Source organism: Syngnathus scovelli, chromosome 7 (assembly GCF_024217435.2).
Source record: "Syngnathus scovelli strain Florida chromosome 7, RoL_Ssco_1.2, whole genome shotgun sequence".
NCBI classification, from domain to species: domain Eukaryota; kingdom Metazoa; phylum Chordata; class Actinopteri; order Syngnathiformes; family Syngnathidae; genus Syngnathus; species Syngnathus scovelli.
The window spans coordinates 1,971,711-1,989,354 of NC_090853.1; the positions used below are offsets into that span (position 1 = coordinate 1,971,711).

Genomic DNA, 17,644 nt, shown 5'->3' on the forward strand with positions numbered 1-17,644 from the left:
ATAAATACTAGGAGATGGACATGCTCGGAAACTTAAAGCGTGTGACGGGCAATCTTTGGGGATGCCGCACTTTGTTCCGCCACATGACAGCATACAAGAAACACGACTAGGATTTCCGTTAAGATATACTTATTGTAGGAGATCATGTATTTTCAGCAGAAAATTATGGGAAAAAAATAAAAAATAAAATATATATCTATGTGAAATATATAAATATATAAAATATAAATATATATAAATATATATTTATATATATTATATATTATATATATAAATAAATATAAATATAAAATAATATATATATATATAAATATATATATTTATTTAAGAAAAAAAATGTATATATTCTTTTTCATGTATATATATATATATATATATATATATATACACACAAACACTACAAAATTGTTTCTTTAGCCTCTCTTGCCAAGATGGAACTGTGAAATGAACCACCTGCAGTGTGTCAGGCTAACATGCATGCATGCATTAATGCTTAGTAGGTAAACAGTCACACATACGTACAGTACCTGTGAGGCGCATGAATATTTGAATAGGCATTGCCATGCGGTGCCCATTACCATGCTTATAGGCAAGTGGTTGCATACAAGAACTCATGTCATGCAACTGGTGTTTATGGAAAATAATCATTTGTGCAGTCTCTTGCTGTTCGGGATACATGATGGATGGGTTGGGGACAACGACCTTTGACTTTGTGACATATTATGCAATGGGTACACAGTGAGATGGAATAAAATAAAGCTATTTGGATAATGTGGCTTAGGCGTCTATATCAAAGCCAATCATACTTTGACCTTATCGTTAGTGGTTCTCAAAAAGTGGTACCCAGGCTCCCTCTAGTGGTATGCGAAAGAATCACCCAAATAAATCATCAAACTGTGCATTCCATTCATTTTATGATCCACTCATACTCACTAGCATTTAGCACCGTACATGTTAGCTACAGTTCAATTATATTTAACTTAACATTAAATTTGCATTCAATCATTAGCTACTGCATTTTACTGTGTAAAATCAATATGTTTGTCACAGCAAAGCAAATGACTGGAATATTTGATGAAATCACTTATCAGATCAGTAATTCATGACACATTGCCAGCCGCTTTCCGATCCAAGTCCGAGCGGCATCGTGAAGCGTGCACCGCTGGCAGCTTTTAAATATTGCAGAGCGAGCAGTGGTGCGCTGTACAGAGTGAACAACGTGTCCCGGGAGCAAAGAAACATGTCTTGTTGGAAAGGGAATTAGATCATCGAGCGGTAAGTCAAAGCCAGCGCGGCCAGGCGTGCATATGGAAGCACAGGCCAGCGAGTTCTTAACACATTCGGGAACCGCACACGGGCTAAGGCTAATGTCGATGCGTCCAAATACCACGGCTAAATATGACAAATAAGGGTAGGTTTGACCTGGACTCCTTAATATTCCTCCCGAGCACTGTCCCTGCTTCATATATTATGAATGTTAATAATGTGTGTGAAAGAAATGACTTCCTGCAAATGTATTGCATTGTCATGATCATTACTATCATTATCATCATCATATTTCAGCATGACACGACGGTATTCACATTTGCATGCATCAATATTATTTAGTAGAATTTAAAGCAAAACAACATACTATCTTTTACGTCGTTACGTTATGAATAATACCATATTTTGCAAATTGCTAACTGTGCTCCACCCACAAAGCAATTTGGCTAATATTTTTCAAATCATTAGGATGTTTACTATTTCTGTAATGTCCTATTATCATTAGCTAGCGAGCGAGCTAGCACACCCGCTAGCTGATATAAGAATCTGAACTGCTTATGAACAAACCACTGGCGGCCATTTTGCGTTGCCACTAGCTAAGCACACTTAACTCAAATAGAACATAATTAAACATTATAAAACATTATTTTCTGTCCTCAGACTAAAATCTGGAAGAAGCTATGAATGTGATTATATTTTCGATTGCTACTCAAAGATTTGTCTGCATATCAGAATTATTAAACTTGAAAAGAAAGCTAACATCCCACCAATACATAGTGCCATTCAATACTGTACAAATATCCAGAAACAAACTATGATAGATGTATAAATTGAATATATTTACGGTGTGTGAGACACTCGGGTCGTTTTCAGCAGCTTAGCAGCTGTCTGCTGCAGAGAGGAAAAAATCATCTGATGAAATATTTAACCACGCTGTGGGGCGAAACAGCTTGGGCACACATGCACAGACAATGCAGAGCACTCGAGCACCTTCTCCAGCAAATAAACTATTTATCAAGTAAGATAATCAAAGATGATCATCATGTGGTTAATCTCTCTCTTCTAAATAACAAAGAAGGAATAAAAACGGACCTTGCGTGGTTAATACATTTTAAAAACTTGAATTATATAATGATGTAACATTATTTTACATATTTTGTGATGAATAAAAACTTTGTACTCATTAGTCTGTATCAATATTTTGGGACTTTAAAAAATTAAAATGAACATTATACAAGAGTGAATAAAATATATTTTTATTTTATACTGACAATTTTCAATTTAGGCTTTAAAGCAATAAGTTCAATAGATCTTTGAAAATTTTAAAGTTAAATAGTTAATAGTCTCCTATTAACACACTTTAAAAAAAAAAAAAGAGGACGTGAGCAATATGTTGTACCCACACCACATAAATAAAAACCTTTGTCAGGATGAAGAATCACAATAACACACCATATGTACACAATTAGCATAAAAAAATCCCAAGAGTACATAAAAGGACACAATGAATTAATAAAACAAAAAGTAGGACAAAAAGGAAGCTCCGAAGCATTTATTACAAAAGCTACACTTATTAAAGCTACACTAGAAAACATCTTGTTGACTAAAGACTTTGCGAAGGAAGTTGCACCAGCTACAATACAACAAATGACTCCACTGACCTCCGTAAATAAAGTCACAATATGGTGAATCCAGAAAAACTACATTGTCTGCAAAGATCTCAGGTGTGAACCTTCCCAAAAAATTCTCTCCAGGCCCTCCTATGAACATCCAAACAGAAATGCGTGCCACGGGGCCCATCGGCAACGTCTTTGATGTTCTGCCGAGAACAGAAAGTCAGCGCTCGCTGCATCTCTCGATATATTCAGATACAAGCATTTATAAAGCTCCCCAAGTAATTATCCCGGTTTGAACTATGCCAAGTGAAATGCTGTGATTTAACTCACAGACAGAAAAGTAGTTTCTCGAAACACGTCAGTCTATGGGATTGCGTTTGTGGGTTGAGATGGGTCATCAAAGGACTCAGAGAATGACCAAATCTACTGTTGAAATAATAAAAAAAAAAGAGCTGGTCAAGGCGTTCATATCTCAAATCATCAATCCCCTTTCAAATGAATGGTATGTCATTAATCTGTTCCAGCTCCCTCCAAAATTCCCCCCCCAATTTTTTTTTTTTCTATTTTACTTTATGAAAAAAAAAAAACAATTGTGGCCTCTTTTTTTTTTTTTTGCTTCATTTCAATGCCACTGCTATGTATGACTTGGCCACCTGGGGGCAGTATAATCCAAACAGCAGGGACACACACTAAGAAGAGTTCACCTTATTTTTATCCAGCCTATGAGTGACAATACAGTACAGTTTTTATTATTAGTGGACTTTATCCTTTTTTTTTTTTTTTAATCAGCTCTCTCATCATCTCCTACACATGACATCATTACGGTGATGGATTTTCTGGGCAAAAGAGTTAGACGGGCAGAAGAGAATTGAAAGCAGGAGGGGTATGAAAAAAAAAAGGGGGTGGGAAGCTCTTCTCCATCTTTTCATTAATCACAAATCAGTTTATTTCTCTCTGGAGAGCCAATCACTCAGCGGGATGGAGGATGGCCCCTCTCTCTCTCTCTCTCTCTCTCGCTCCTCTTTTTATCTCCTTTCTGTTCAATCGGCTTCCTCCCTTGCTCCCTCGTGGGAATCCTCCACTCCAAATGCCAAACCGATAAAGCAAGAAACAAAAAAGTATCTTCTCCCTAGTTCACCATTTTAATACAAATCACAGCTTAGATGGTTACGAGTGGCGGAGCACTCGCTTTAAGACACACACACACACACACACTCACACACACACATCCATATATTATAAAAAGGCAGTCACTGTGCACTGGCAGTGGGCTTGAATAAGCAGCCAGATTGTTTGAGTTGCATAACGGATGAAGTGAAAGGCAGCTGTCGCTATCACAGGAAACTCCGGGAGGTTATGATTTGTTTTCTGATTTTAAGCACACCTTACATCATCAAGACCTCCAGCGCCAGGTTCGCCTGGATTGGATATACACACAGGTATTGTGTATAAAAAGTCTACACACCCCTGTTCAAAGGTAAGGTTTTTGCGAGATAAAAAAAGAGATACTTTCCACTATTGATGTGACCTATAAAAAAGAGGAGATATACAAACAAACAAACAAAAGAAACGTAACGATTGTGGTTGCGTAAGTGTAAACACCCCCTTCATACTTTGCGATCAGATTCCAACTCATGCTCGATTCCTCTTTTTTGTAATTACCACGGAGAGCAGCACAGAATAATAATCGTTTAAAGGAAAAAAAAAATCAGACTTTGAGCAAACAAGACCTCGCATAAAACTCAGACACTTTGCACAATGTGGCCAATATTGCCTTGATTAACTGTGCGAGACCCCAATCAATAGATCTCAGACCTGGGATGAATTTTTACGGCATCAATCTGTTGCTTTTTATGTCCGCAGTCTCCCAAATTGGACATAATGCTCAATTATGGCCTTGTTGGCCGGTGACGGCGGGATGAGCGGGATAATGGGCCGCCGCTGTGGAACGTGCACATCAGAGCCAGCGAACAGTCTGACGTCACCCAGAAACACTTTCATATTTAATTGCCGCTGCATGGAATTAAAAAGGCTCAAGGAGAAGGGATGAAAGAGCAAATTGTGGCCTTTTAAAGACGGCAAAATGATGATAAAAGCGTATTCTCTTTGAAAGAAGCACCCCGTTGTGGTGCTGATGTGAGAGAAAAACGCCTTGACACAAGGCTCTTAAAAACGCTTCTTTTGACCATATTATCGAGGAAAAAAACCACAGCACGAATGTGTCGGACTCAGAACGATTGTGTTCTGATAGTGTCCCATAAACAAAAAAGAGCATCACCCCCCAGAGAGGCATGACAATCCTTTTTGCTGTGCAGCTTTACTGGATCTGTAGCAGGCTGCCAGGGACTCTACACAAAAGCAGAACAGTGACCCCCAGTGGATCTTACTGGTATTACAGCATGAGATAACTGACTTCCATCTAAATTTTTAAAGCACTTTTCCTCAGGGTAAACAGTAGACTATCTAGACTAGACGAGTTCTTGCTCCCAGTAGGATATGCACGATGTTTCCCCCCAATTTAGTAAATAAATAAATAAATAAATAAATAAATAAAAGTCTATATCAGCATTCTTAGACTTCCATTCCATTTAAGTTCATGGAAGGGTTGCACACTTATGAGTTATTGTTGTTGAGTTTAGAGAATATTAAAAATATTAACTAAAATGTCGCCCATAGAGGTTGAATTGAGAATATGGAAATTGGGGTTGTTCGATTCAGATTCAGATTCAGATTCAGATCAACAATCACATAGCTCAATGTTGAATGTATTTAAATGCACACATCTGGAAGCGGAATAGATTGTATTAAATGTCATCTGTCGCAGTTTTGATGTCAGGTGAGCGGCTGAGTAGGCCTCCAATTCCATTTTATATAACACATGGGGGTGAGGTGATTTGAACGTCCACGAGTATCACATCTAAATCCAAGGAGTCAAACGAATGTCACTCCGCGAGCTCATTCAAGCTTTCAGCGAGTGCGGCGGGTTACGTTCACAAGAGGGCTGAAATTGCACAGCGCATCTTCAGCCGGCGAGGGAAAGGTCACTAATGATTTTGTCCATCAATAACGCTCACGCCGGCGAGTCACTGCCGCCGCTAGAAGAAGCTAGCATCTTGCACAACTTTATATCTAGGTGAGAGATTACAACAGGAGGGATTATGTTCATTAAAGCTTGAAATCTGCTCGTCCGGCCTTCTCCCGGGGAATAAGAAGCAGCAGTGTCGGCTGTCTTGTCAATCAATTTGCAGGAAGAAAAAAAGAGATTAAGATTAAACCAGTCCGCCTCCGTGAGTCGTTGGTAAAGTAATTTGACAGAATCCCTAAATCGTCCTACCATTGTATGTGGTATTACTGTAACAGGATTGTAAAAAGCGCCGCACCTTTCTCTCCGCGACGAGTGGGAGGTGAACATTCAATTCCGAAGGCGGACCGTGTATATGCAATTTGCATGATTACCAAATATCATCCAGGTGAAAATGAAGCGGGCTGGCGAATATGCGCAGCTCACTCGTAGCTTGGCAGGTGGCGCTGTAGTGATTTGGATGTGCGTTCATTCACCACAATATTAGGTACACTGCATAAATTAAGAAGATTCACTAGAGGCATTATTTACATATACAGTAATAATGCTAATGTATATAAAAAATATATGCTAATGTTAATATAATAGCTAATGCTAACACACACACACACATATATATATATATATAAGCGACACGGCAGGCTTCATTACAGTAAACCCAAGAGAGGTGAGCCTGAGGGCTAAAGTCATTCATAGCGTGATAATGCTGAGCCTTTAGTGTAATAACCATTCTGCAGCGCTGACACAATGCGTGACCTTAACCGCATCCCTCCATCCATAGCAATGACAGCTTGTGCAGTGAACACAAAAAGGAAGCTTTTTACAGAGTTAAATACTTGCAGCAACCCGGTGGCTCGGTAATCTCCTGAGGTTCTAAAAGCTTTGTGTAGTGATGAGCCAGAGAAAAAAAAAATGGTGGCGGGTTATTCCGGGACAGCTCTGAAGCTAACCTTTAGAAGCAAAAGGCGGCTAAACAACAATCTCGGAGGAGGAAGTCGCCGCTTTGTGCACGTGCTACATTAAACGTCTCCCACTAACCCCTTTCAATTCCTAGCCCCTTGAAATTCACCAAATTTTACCAAACGTATCTTATCTCTGCTGCCAGACTTCCATAGGCACAGGCAAAAAGGAAGATGAGGACAACAATGGACAGACCAGGACGATTGAAGGACATTCAATAAAAGGAATCAGGTTCAAATAAACAAAGAGGAATGCACTTATTGCAATAAAATACATAACGAGATAAATAGGGATTAAATCATGTTCAAACGTGACATAATCATGTCGCCACAACAAATAAATCCCGATAAGAATGGAGAGTGATCAAAACAACTAAAACTCGCGCTGACTTCATGCAGTCAGCGCTGAAGTTCTTATAGCGCCACATTGCCCTCTAGCGGCCATAATCCGCTCCAGCAACACAAATCAGCACCACAAAACTGGACAGCTCCCACCGCTAAAATGCCACAGAAGCAATTCAAGCGTTCCAATGAATGTCGTAATTTAGTCACCCCCCCTCCAAACTAGACTGATTGACGAGCAGTTATAAACACGCATCCATCACGCCGACAGTCTGAAATTGAAGTCGGGGAGTCATCACATGTTGACATGTTTGTGTGTTGACACGTGATCGCCATGTGTGTGGCTTGATGCGCCCGGACAATATTATGAAACAATAAAATCCCGACAGCTGATTCATAATGGCGCATAAAATTTCGAGTTTCGTTAGGCTAGCTTAATGAAAGCTATCATTTCTGCCTCGTTGCTATGGAGCGCGAGGATCGATAATAAACAAAGACTGTAGCGCATCGCCATGGCGACGAGCCGGCTGTTGGAGCTCGTCAGTGTCACACGTGTTTCATCCCGCCTAAAAATTGCATGAGCACAACTTCAATTGTTTTTCTCTGTACGGCACACACACACATATACACACGGCTCTTCCAAGACGAATGCCGGAGGGTCAAAGGTTACACATGCAATCACGTTGGAGACGGAGACCACATTGCTGCTGTGTCTCGGGAAAATACGACCGTGCGTGTGTGTTTGGGGGTCACGGATGCTCAGTCTATATTTCTATGTTTGTGATGAGCTAAGCATTTTCCAGGGATCCAAAAAAACGTGCGGCCGTCAGACGACTTAATCGTCACGAGAAAGTGAATGAACGCATTTCACAGTCTCGTCTCGGCGCTCGACCACCTGACCTCCTTTTATCCACTCGATCCAAATCTAATCGTCCTACTCGGCGCAGCGGACAAGTGGCGCCTTAATCGTCCTACTCGGCTTTTCTTTGGAGTGACACAGCGGACAAGTGGCGCCTTAAGATGGAAAATAAGACATCTGCGAGACTTAACCTGCCTGTCGACTGGTGTCTCGGGGATTAGGTGGGGAGTGAACACAAATTTTAGTCGGTGTTTGAGGAAGGTGGGGGGGGGGGGATGTCGGCACACTGAAGGTGTTAGCTAAGATATACTGCCACCTTCTGGACAGGAAGGGGAACTCAACTGAAGTCAACTTTCACCAGCACGCCATCTTGGCAAGCATAAACATCTTTCCAATTCAAGCACTTTCATTTTCATTCAATATTTTGAAAATAATTATCACTATTATAATTATTATTATATGATCATTATTACTATTAATTTAACTATTTATTATTTTCTTACATTATTAATATTATTTTTTTATTTAATCTATGTGGTAGTACAAAGAGTCAAATGGCGTAATTGCTGTTTATCCATAATTCAATCTAAAAGTATTCAATCAAAAATGATTTAACCCAAGAAGCATCTTCCCGAATGCCGCCAGCAGCAACGCACGACTCACCGGGGTGCTGCCATCAGAGAGCGTGGCCATGCTGATGGACATGCTCATCTTGTCCGACGAAGACAGCGAGGACGGGGAGGGGCTCCTCTTGTCCGCTTCTTGTCTCTGGAGGAAGTCACGCCAGGCGCGTTGGATACTAAACACAAACACAAGCACGGCTAAGAAACTGCAATTTTCCCTCCACTAAATCCAAATTGCTACCTATTCGTGTCACATTACAACCTGGGCCTGCAAAAGTTTTCTTAGTTTTTTTTATCTCTTCCAAAATCATCCGTCAACTTGTCAGCTTTATGTCGTCTGGGCCTTGAAGTAAATCACGGCAAGAAAGTTTGAAGCGTTTTTTTCACGGCGACATTTAAAACACTCACATCAAAACTTTGGTCTCAAAGGGCGGCACGTTCATGTTGATGTTGTCGTCTTGGTCCACCAGCAGGTCCTCGCTGGGGGAGAAGAAGACACATAAGTTTAAACACAACAAATGATACGAGGAGCTTTTTTATTCGATTTTTTATTCGGTTGTCCACTCACGTCTGCAGCTGGAACCCGCCGCCATTTGTTTGCTTGAAGCCACTCTGGAGACTCTCGAGCTGCTCCTGCGTGACACGCAAAAACATTTTTTTTTTTAAATCTAGACAATGAGTCACCAAAATAACTTTCACCTTCTCACTCCCTCGCCCGGCTTGGATCTCTCGCCCCCTCCCCTTCCCTTCCCTTCCCTTCCCATTCGGCTCCCGTCCTAATGAGGACAAGGCTGCCTCGACATAATTGAGCAGACTAATTCAATTACGAGGGAGCAACAAAGTTTAAGTGGAGCGGTTCTTCCTTGACGAGCCAAAGGGGGTTCAAGCGAGGCCGCCAGACGAGCGGCTGGAGCGCACCGCTGCCCCTGCGCGCTTCCACATTAACGGGGACCATGTGCCATTGCTGTACGGGGGAGACGAGCCCATCAAGGCGCTCAGAGATATTGTCGTGCTTATTTGGTATTTCATGCGTATTTTAATATAATGTCTGAACAGTAGAATGCATATTGCAGTAAGGAGGGGGGGGGGTCACAAAATTAGGTACACCTGCCTTCACAAAGATAATAGTTGCATTTTTAAAATCAGCCACAAATTGTACAACGTTGGGATGAAGTTTTATTAAATCTGCAATGCATCATTGGAAAAAATGTGTTTTTACCTTCCAGGACCTCTCTCAATTGATTTAAAGCAAGAGGATATATTTGAAATAATGTTTACTTGATCACATTTATGGTAGTTTGTATGATGTCAAAAATAATAACGAAAACACCTCACATATATAGATTAAAAAATATATAAAAAAGTTAAAAATACAAAACATAAAAAAATATATATGAAAATATAAAAAATATTCAACCTTGAAAATTAGAAATCTGCTCAAATTTCTTTTGTTGCAATTAAGCTGTAAACATTTAAATAACACAAAATAATGAAATAAACCTTGTGCAGTGGCTCCAAATATCTAATGCAAGTTTAATGTTGACAAATTGCCTTCTCTGCAATATTCTAACAAATCAAGGTCGACCTGCACCGCTTAGAATCCCAACCAAAGCAAACTCCAAGCACAAGAATAAACCAAACGGTGACTTCATCCCTTATTCATTAGCGGCAACGATATTTCAACCGGAGCATTAATGATTATTCCGCTAACCAGAACCCCTAATGTCCCCTCATTTCCTCAAATTGAAAGTCAGGGGATTATTTTGGCTATTGGGTGCAGCCAGTGCTGCTTTTCTCATTACGTGGCCTCCCACAAGGAACAAGTCGCTCATTAGATCGAATCAAGCGCCGTGATTAGTGATCAATGACGGCGTCAATGTGCTGTTTTACTCTTTAAGTGCGGCTGTCTGATGAAAAGAGCAAATCGGAGGATAAACCAACGAGGATGAATCTCCAGCCGGAGATTCGAACCTTTCTATGATCTCGTCGGTGTCGTTATGGCTTTGTTTCTGTCGAACAAAGCTTTCTGCCTTTCTCTCGGCCTCGCCCCGAAAACGCAGCTGTCGCTCTTGTTTTAAGTGCACCGGTCTCCGTCAGACGCGCGGCGCTTTCAAATGTGCCGTGTGGGAATTGGCGGAGAGGATTAAAACCAAACAGGAAAAGGAGCATCAACGAGTCTAAAAATATCGAAAGAGATGCACAAGTTGTACAGAAGTGTGTGTTTGTGTGTGTGAGACAGAACTATGTGGTTTACTCTAAGGTGAGTGTTAAGGGGTTAAGCGTTTACCGAGATAAGCTTTGAGCAAGGGGCTAGGAAATGTATGTGTCAGTCCATTTCCTTACACGTTGGTGTGTTTGAGCAATTCAGAGTGAGAGAGAGGGCATGGAAGCCATACGATAGCCAGAGATAGCTCGTGAGATAAAGCCAGAAGTACTATATAGCGAGAGAGAAAGATAAAAATAGAAAGTTGGTGGGAAGGAAGGAAGGTAAGAAGGAAGGAAGGTAAGAAGGTAAGAAGGAAAGAAGGAAGGAAGGAAAGAAGAAAGGAAGGAAAGAAGGAAGGAAAGAAAGAAAAAAGGGAGAAAGGAAGGAAGGAAGGAAAGAAGGAAAGAAGGAAAGAAGGAAGGAAGGAATGAAAGAAAGAAGGAAGGAAAGCAAGAAGGAAATAAGGAAGGAATGAAGGAAGGAAAGAAGGAAGGAAAGAAGGAAGGAATGAAGGAAGGAATGAAGGAAGGAATGAACGAATGAAGGAATGAACGAAGGAAGGAATGAAGGAAGGAAGGAAGGAAGGAAGGAAGGAAGGAAGGAAGGAAGGAAGGAAGGAAGGAAGGAAGGAAGGAAGGAAGGAAGGAAGGAAGGAAGGACACAGACAGACAGACAGACAGACCAGACCAGACCAGACCAGACCAGACAGACAGACAGACAGACAGACAGACAGACAGACAGACAGACAGACAGACAGACAGACAGACAGACAGACAGACAGACAGACAGACAGACAGACAGACAGACAGACAGACAGACAGACAGACAGACAGATAGATAGATAGATAGATAGATAGATAGATAGATAGATAGATAGATAGATAGACAATACAAACAATCCGTGTGAATAAGCCAATCATTTTCAGCTATTTTTGTTTCTAGTGTCTCATTTGTGTTGCGCCTGTGAATCGACCAAGCGCGGCTGCGAGCGTTTGCTTGCCAAACAGAAAATCCCGGGCGCAATATTCGCCACTTAAGCAAAAGCCTGACTTCAGCAGGACAATTTAGAGCGACTCCATCGCATCGATTTCAATATCTGCAGCCCTCCACGTTGCGTAATTACTTCGGATGGAAAGGAAACGTTAGCGCGCTTGCCATTTTGGACGAGATGCTGCCGTCCGACATAGCGTAAGTCCGCACACCTGTGTCTGTGCGCACCTGTGCCAAAGTGGACCCTCTCGAGTGAAACCCCCCTCGCCCCAAAAAAAGTAACATCTCATAAACTAAACACTTGCATAATTTAGAGGCAACGCTGACAGAAAATCGATAGTCATTTTGGACTTTGGCAGTGCCAAGCAGGCTCGTATTGATTGTTGTGTGTGTGTGTGCGGACGTGTGCGTTGGCACACGTGTTGCTGGATTTATGGTCGAGTCGTGCGGATTGTAGGGAAAGGGTCTGGGATGGCGGGAGAAGAGCAACTCTGACGGAGGAGAGACCTTGAACCCCGACGAACGTAAACAAGAAGAGAGGAGATAGCGCTAACACGCTAACATGCTAACACTCCTAACATGATTCTCAGTGAGGGCGAGTAAATGAAAAAGTTGGCAAAAAAAAAAACCTGTCACCGGTACGAGTATTCGAGACCGGTGTGAAATAAAAGCGCATTGCAGCCAGAGTGAAGGTGAAAGGTCAAAAGCGAAGCCCCCCGCAGCTTCTATTGCGCTTTCATATGCTGCCTGACGGCAGCGCATTCATTTGGAGGACCTGCAGCTGCAAGTGAGCCATGAATAGAAGCTTGCCAGTGCAGGTGCGAAATGACGTTCACACACGAGAAATGTGGTATTTCCGAAACAAAACGCAACGTGCATATAATTCCTCAAATAATGGCCCCAGGATGCTGCTGCTATTTTTACTCAGCGGATGACAACGGACTTTATTTGTATACAGTAAACGTGGGAATGGCTTGAGGAATATTTTAAAAAAAATATTAATAAAATATGAAAAATAAATAAAATATTAAAAATTGCTTCTATTTATAGTTTAAGCCATAAATATACAACAAAAGATGCCCAGAAAACTATTTAATATCATTTAAAAATTAGCTTACAAAATCGCTTTCTACTTTCCTATTCAGCCAGCACATTAGCGCCATCTTGTGGCACCTTGGGGGATTACCGGGGCTTATGTTGCTGCACATCCAAAACCACATCAAAAATTGTAATCCATTCTACGACACAAGGGGACCCTGTCCTGAAGCAAAAAAGAAAGAAACAAAAAAAAAAAAAAAAAAAGAGTTAATAGCTGCCCTTTGTAGACTATATATTTTTTAATTTGCCGGCAAAGCTCTTCACTTTTTATACTGCTTATTGTTTTTATATTGACTTTGCAGTGCCGTGGGTTATTTTTACGGCCACCCGCTATTGTCCGTGTCGTTCTTCACTGTCGTACGTTACTCTTTCCTCGTAATAGAATCTTTAGAGCCGTGTCTGCTTATCCCATTTTCTATGATAAGATAATAAAAAATAATATGTTTCCATACGATCTCGCTTTTCTTCTATTAGGATCAATAAATCTCACAATTTGACCCAGTATTGCGATGGTCCTTGCTGATTTAAAAAATAAATAAAATGGACAGCGGTGAAAGTGATGATAAAAAGCAAATCCTTCTCAAACATGTCAAATATGACACAGCTCAGAAAAACAACTCATCGTTCCTGACATTTGACTGACAGCTCTCGCTCCACCTGCCTTATTTCTCCCACTGTTAAATTGGTATCGGTGTATTAGTATCGGTCCGACATCCACGTCAGAGTTTAAAACTACACTTCCTTGTTGCCGGTGAGAACGAAGATCGTGCGGAGGTATCAGAAGAAGTCTTTCGGGCCAGAAGAAATTAAATTGGACCAAGGCCAGCCGTCCGGCCCGAGAAACGAAGAAACAAGAGAAATGGCCCGCCTGGCAAATGGCCTTCATCTCAGCCCGTATTCGGAGCGTAAATCAGTCCATCGCACCTTCGGACCCATCGGCCCGCACACGCACCGATGATTTAAATAGCTGCGCCGCTCCTCGAAATGTCCCTTAACTCAGCCGAGGGGAGCAGAATGACAGACAAAGAGAGAAGACAAACGCGCAGGAAGACAAATGTCGAAAAACACAAAGTCATCTTCAAGTTGAGCTCATTTTCAACTCTGTTTTCCACTTTTGAGATTTTTTTTTTGCTCCACTTGGCTCCGCTCGTCAATACTTGATGAGCTTCCCGACGGGAGGCGCTGGCAACAAAACCCGAGCCAGCACGGGCTCGGGTCGCCATCCAGCGCCGCAGCACATTGGCCAGCTGTGTTTGTTTGCCTGATGAACGCAATTAGTTTCGCGATACACACACAAAAACACACACTCGGGCTGCCCACTTTTTTTAGTATAGACAACCTAAATTAATTCGAACTGCTGCCCACCAACAAAAAAAAAAAAACTTTAAAGGTGAATCAATGCAACTCAATGACGTATGCGTTCTATTTTTACTGCACTTGAAGTCAAAGCCGGCAAAGAGCAATGAAGCAAAAGTTCAAAAACGACATGCAAAGAGGCCATTACGACGGCCGTGGCTTTTAAGAGGTTTAAGGCAATGACCATATAGTTGCAAAGTCCTTCTCCCCCAGTTGCAGTCAAAGTGGGACATCCCCCTCACTCTTATTAAAAAACAAAAACACAAAAGCAGTTTTTGTTGGAAGCTCGTGTATTGCTTCAATTGTCACGGTCTCAAATCCCCATAAAATAAAATAAAAGCTGTTCAAAAGTATTCAACGTGTGCCAAGCAAAACGAGCATTTTCAAACAGATGCAGTTGAATATTAAAAATGATTGCCGGCCAGATGTTACTGGGTTGGAAGTAGGAGGCGAGCTTGTGTGTTTTGAAATTCTGCTAAGAAGGAAAAATTGATTTGCATTTAGTTTGAAAGAGCAGAACATTATGAAAAAAGAATATAATTCAGTTTTTATTTGACCAATTCAAAAAGGAGCACAATTATTTTGGTTGTGAGACTCGGATTCATTATGATGTGCTGGAAAATTATTAGATAAATATATTAAAAAAAAAAAATTAAAACCTCAGAATTTTTAAAATGATTGGTTTGAGTTAGTCTAGTGAGAGAAGAGCACAAAAATTTAAAAAATTTAATCTATAAAATGTGTTTATCAAAAATAGCTAATTGTTTATAGGTGATTAAATAAAAAAAAATAGCACTATTATTTCGGTGGTCATTACTTTTGGTTGTCAATAAAAACATCATTGTGACTCACTAATTATTTTAACAATCTATTTCTAAATATATTGAGAGAAGTAAAAATTATGTTGTACAAACAAACAAAAAAAAATACGAGCGTCTTTCTAACTTTGTCCAAGCATTTAAAAATACGAGAATAAAACAAATCATCATTTTTTAACGATAAAAATGTGGACAACCATCTTGAACATTAACAGAATACATTTAAGTGCCTCCAAGTAAACTAAAACGACAAACATCAACCTCAGAAACAACAACAGCTGTTCCAAAACCCCTGATGGGAGAAGAAGCTCAAAACCAAACAACTGTTTATAGAGCGTGGCAAGTACTTCGAACCCGCTGCCCTATACACTATATGAAGTCGAAAAAACTTCACATCAGAAAAGAACAACAACAAAAGCAATTAGCAACATAAACAACGGAGGCCTATTCGAACGTCGTGAATAACTCGGGGCCATTTGGACCATCACCAGGTAATCCGGCATAATTACGGACTCGACCTTGAGGCCGGCAGTGGGTCCAGTCGCCTCGCAGCCAAAAATCTGTCACAAAGCCGCTCTTCCACTGATGCTAACCTAACTGGTTTCACACAACATTGCACCATCTGCCCTGCAAAAAAAAAATTCTGCCTTTCATGCCCTCCACACATACATGTTGCAAGGCGGGCTCCCGAGGGTGCCCGGCTCCAGCCGGCGCCATCGCTGCCATCTCGGCTCTTTTCTGCCACGGGGCCTCAAAGTCTCTCGGTGGGCTCCGATATGTGTTTGTGTGTGGCGCTGATAGCACACGCTACAGACAGGTTGTCTTATCTGTCGTCGACCCTGGCCACGCTTTGGTATTGTGCGAGCAGGCAAAAAAAAAAAAATGCAATTTTTGGATTTTTGGAGAAAATAAGAATTCACAAAATGATTTATGCAACATTGAATTTACAATTGGCAAATTTCTCTTCCACTTATTCGAATCATTTTTGAAATGCCAAAAACAAAACAATAAATGTCGAACGTCCTATCAGACATCTATTAAGATAAATTTAGTCATCCATTCACCGATTAATGCATCCGTCCATCTTTCGCAAAATCACTGCGAGCAACAGTAGTTTTAATTGGCCAATTACGGAGTCTTGGAAATTGCTTCAAGCGAGTCTCATAAATGATCTACACCGTACATATGACATGATTATACGAAAAAAAAATGTTAATAAAATGCACCATAATTATAAAACGGCATTTATGTATGTATGCTGCCAAGTTGACATCAGCTGAGTGTCAGCCAAATGTAAATGCATATTTAAGGCATACATATGCTGGTTGTCATGGCAACTGCGGTGATCATATGTAAGGTGTTATCTGATGGAGACATTCAACTAGTCCACGTGTGTTGCGTAGATAAACGCAGCGAAAAATGTTCCAATCAGCATATTTTTTCCTGAGATGATACCCGAGAAACACGGATTTTTTTTTTTTTTTGTATGTCGTTAGCACTTGCAGCTTTCCCCGGTGGGTCGTAATCAGAGAGCTGTAAAGGCGGCTGTTAATATGCCAGAACAAACACACAATAAAATAGCCGCTTTTACAACGCCGCTCAATAGTGGCGGCCCAGCAACAACTCACAACTGTACTATTGAGTGGTGGGCAGTTGGGTGGGGGAGGGAGGGGGGGCAATAGATACATATATATGCTGAAGAGCCGAAAGTAAATGCATGCAACTATAAAATGTGTTTTATTAGGCATTATGGTCAAATGTAGACATCGGCATTGTTGCTTAATAAGATTGTAAAGGCAGCGGCGGGGTCGGTTATAAAAGACGTGCAGACTAAGGACTATGAAGTCCCTCGGGGTCTTTTAGTTTGGCTGATATGATCCAATTTGGGGCTTTTTATTTTGCGGCCAAACAAATTTTGCTGATGTATTCAAACCATGTGTCACTTTCGGACTCCCGAGGGTGTATTATTCATAGTGGGGAGGGGGGGGGGGAGGAAAAAAAGTGAGGAGTTATTGAACTTCTTTCAAAGCATGGAGCACTTTGCAGTGACTTTGATTTGACTATTTATTTGATTTTTTTATGTATTATTTTTATGTATTTCTGACTCGCTAGGGTGTATTATTCATAGTGGGGGGAGAAAAAAGTGAGGAGTTATTGAACTTCTTTCAAAGCATGGAGCACTTTGCAGTGACTTTGATTTGACTATTTTTTTATGTATTAATTTTATGTATTATTTAAATCAAAACTTTATTATTTAAATTATTTCTATTTATTATTTTTATTTATTATTTTTATTGTGCTTGGATTCAATTGTGAAAAATGGATGACATCACTGCCCTTGTCACAAAACGCCAAATCACGCACGGATTTGCGTCCAAGGTCTTGTGACATCACACCAAAAACGACTTCAGGGGGATTTAACTTTGGAG

General features: G+C 40.8%; 1 protein-coding gene across 1 annotated transcript in view; it reads right to left on the reverse strand.

The window, feature by feature from the left end:
* schip1 (schwannomin interacting protein 1) overlaps positions 1 to 17,644 on the reverse strand; it is a 134,946-nt gene that overhangs the window by 83,715 nt on the left and 33,587 nt on the right. Inside the window, exons 6-8 of the mRNA XM_049726264.2 lie at positions 9,316 to 9,380; positions 9,156 to 9,227; positions 8,788 to 8,923 (exon numbers count right to left, since the gene is read on the reverse strand). Coding sequence (XP_049582221.1) covers positions 8,788 to 8,923; positions 9,156 to 9,227; positions 9,316 to 9,380 — 273 coding nt within the window. The remainder of the gene's footprint in view (positions 1 to 8,787; positions 8,924 to 9,155; positions 9,228 to 9,315; positions 9,381 to 17,644) is intronic.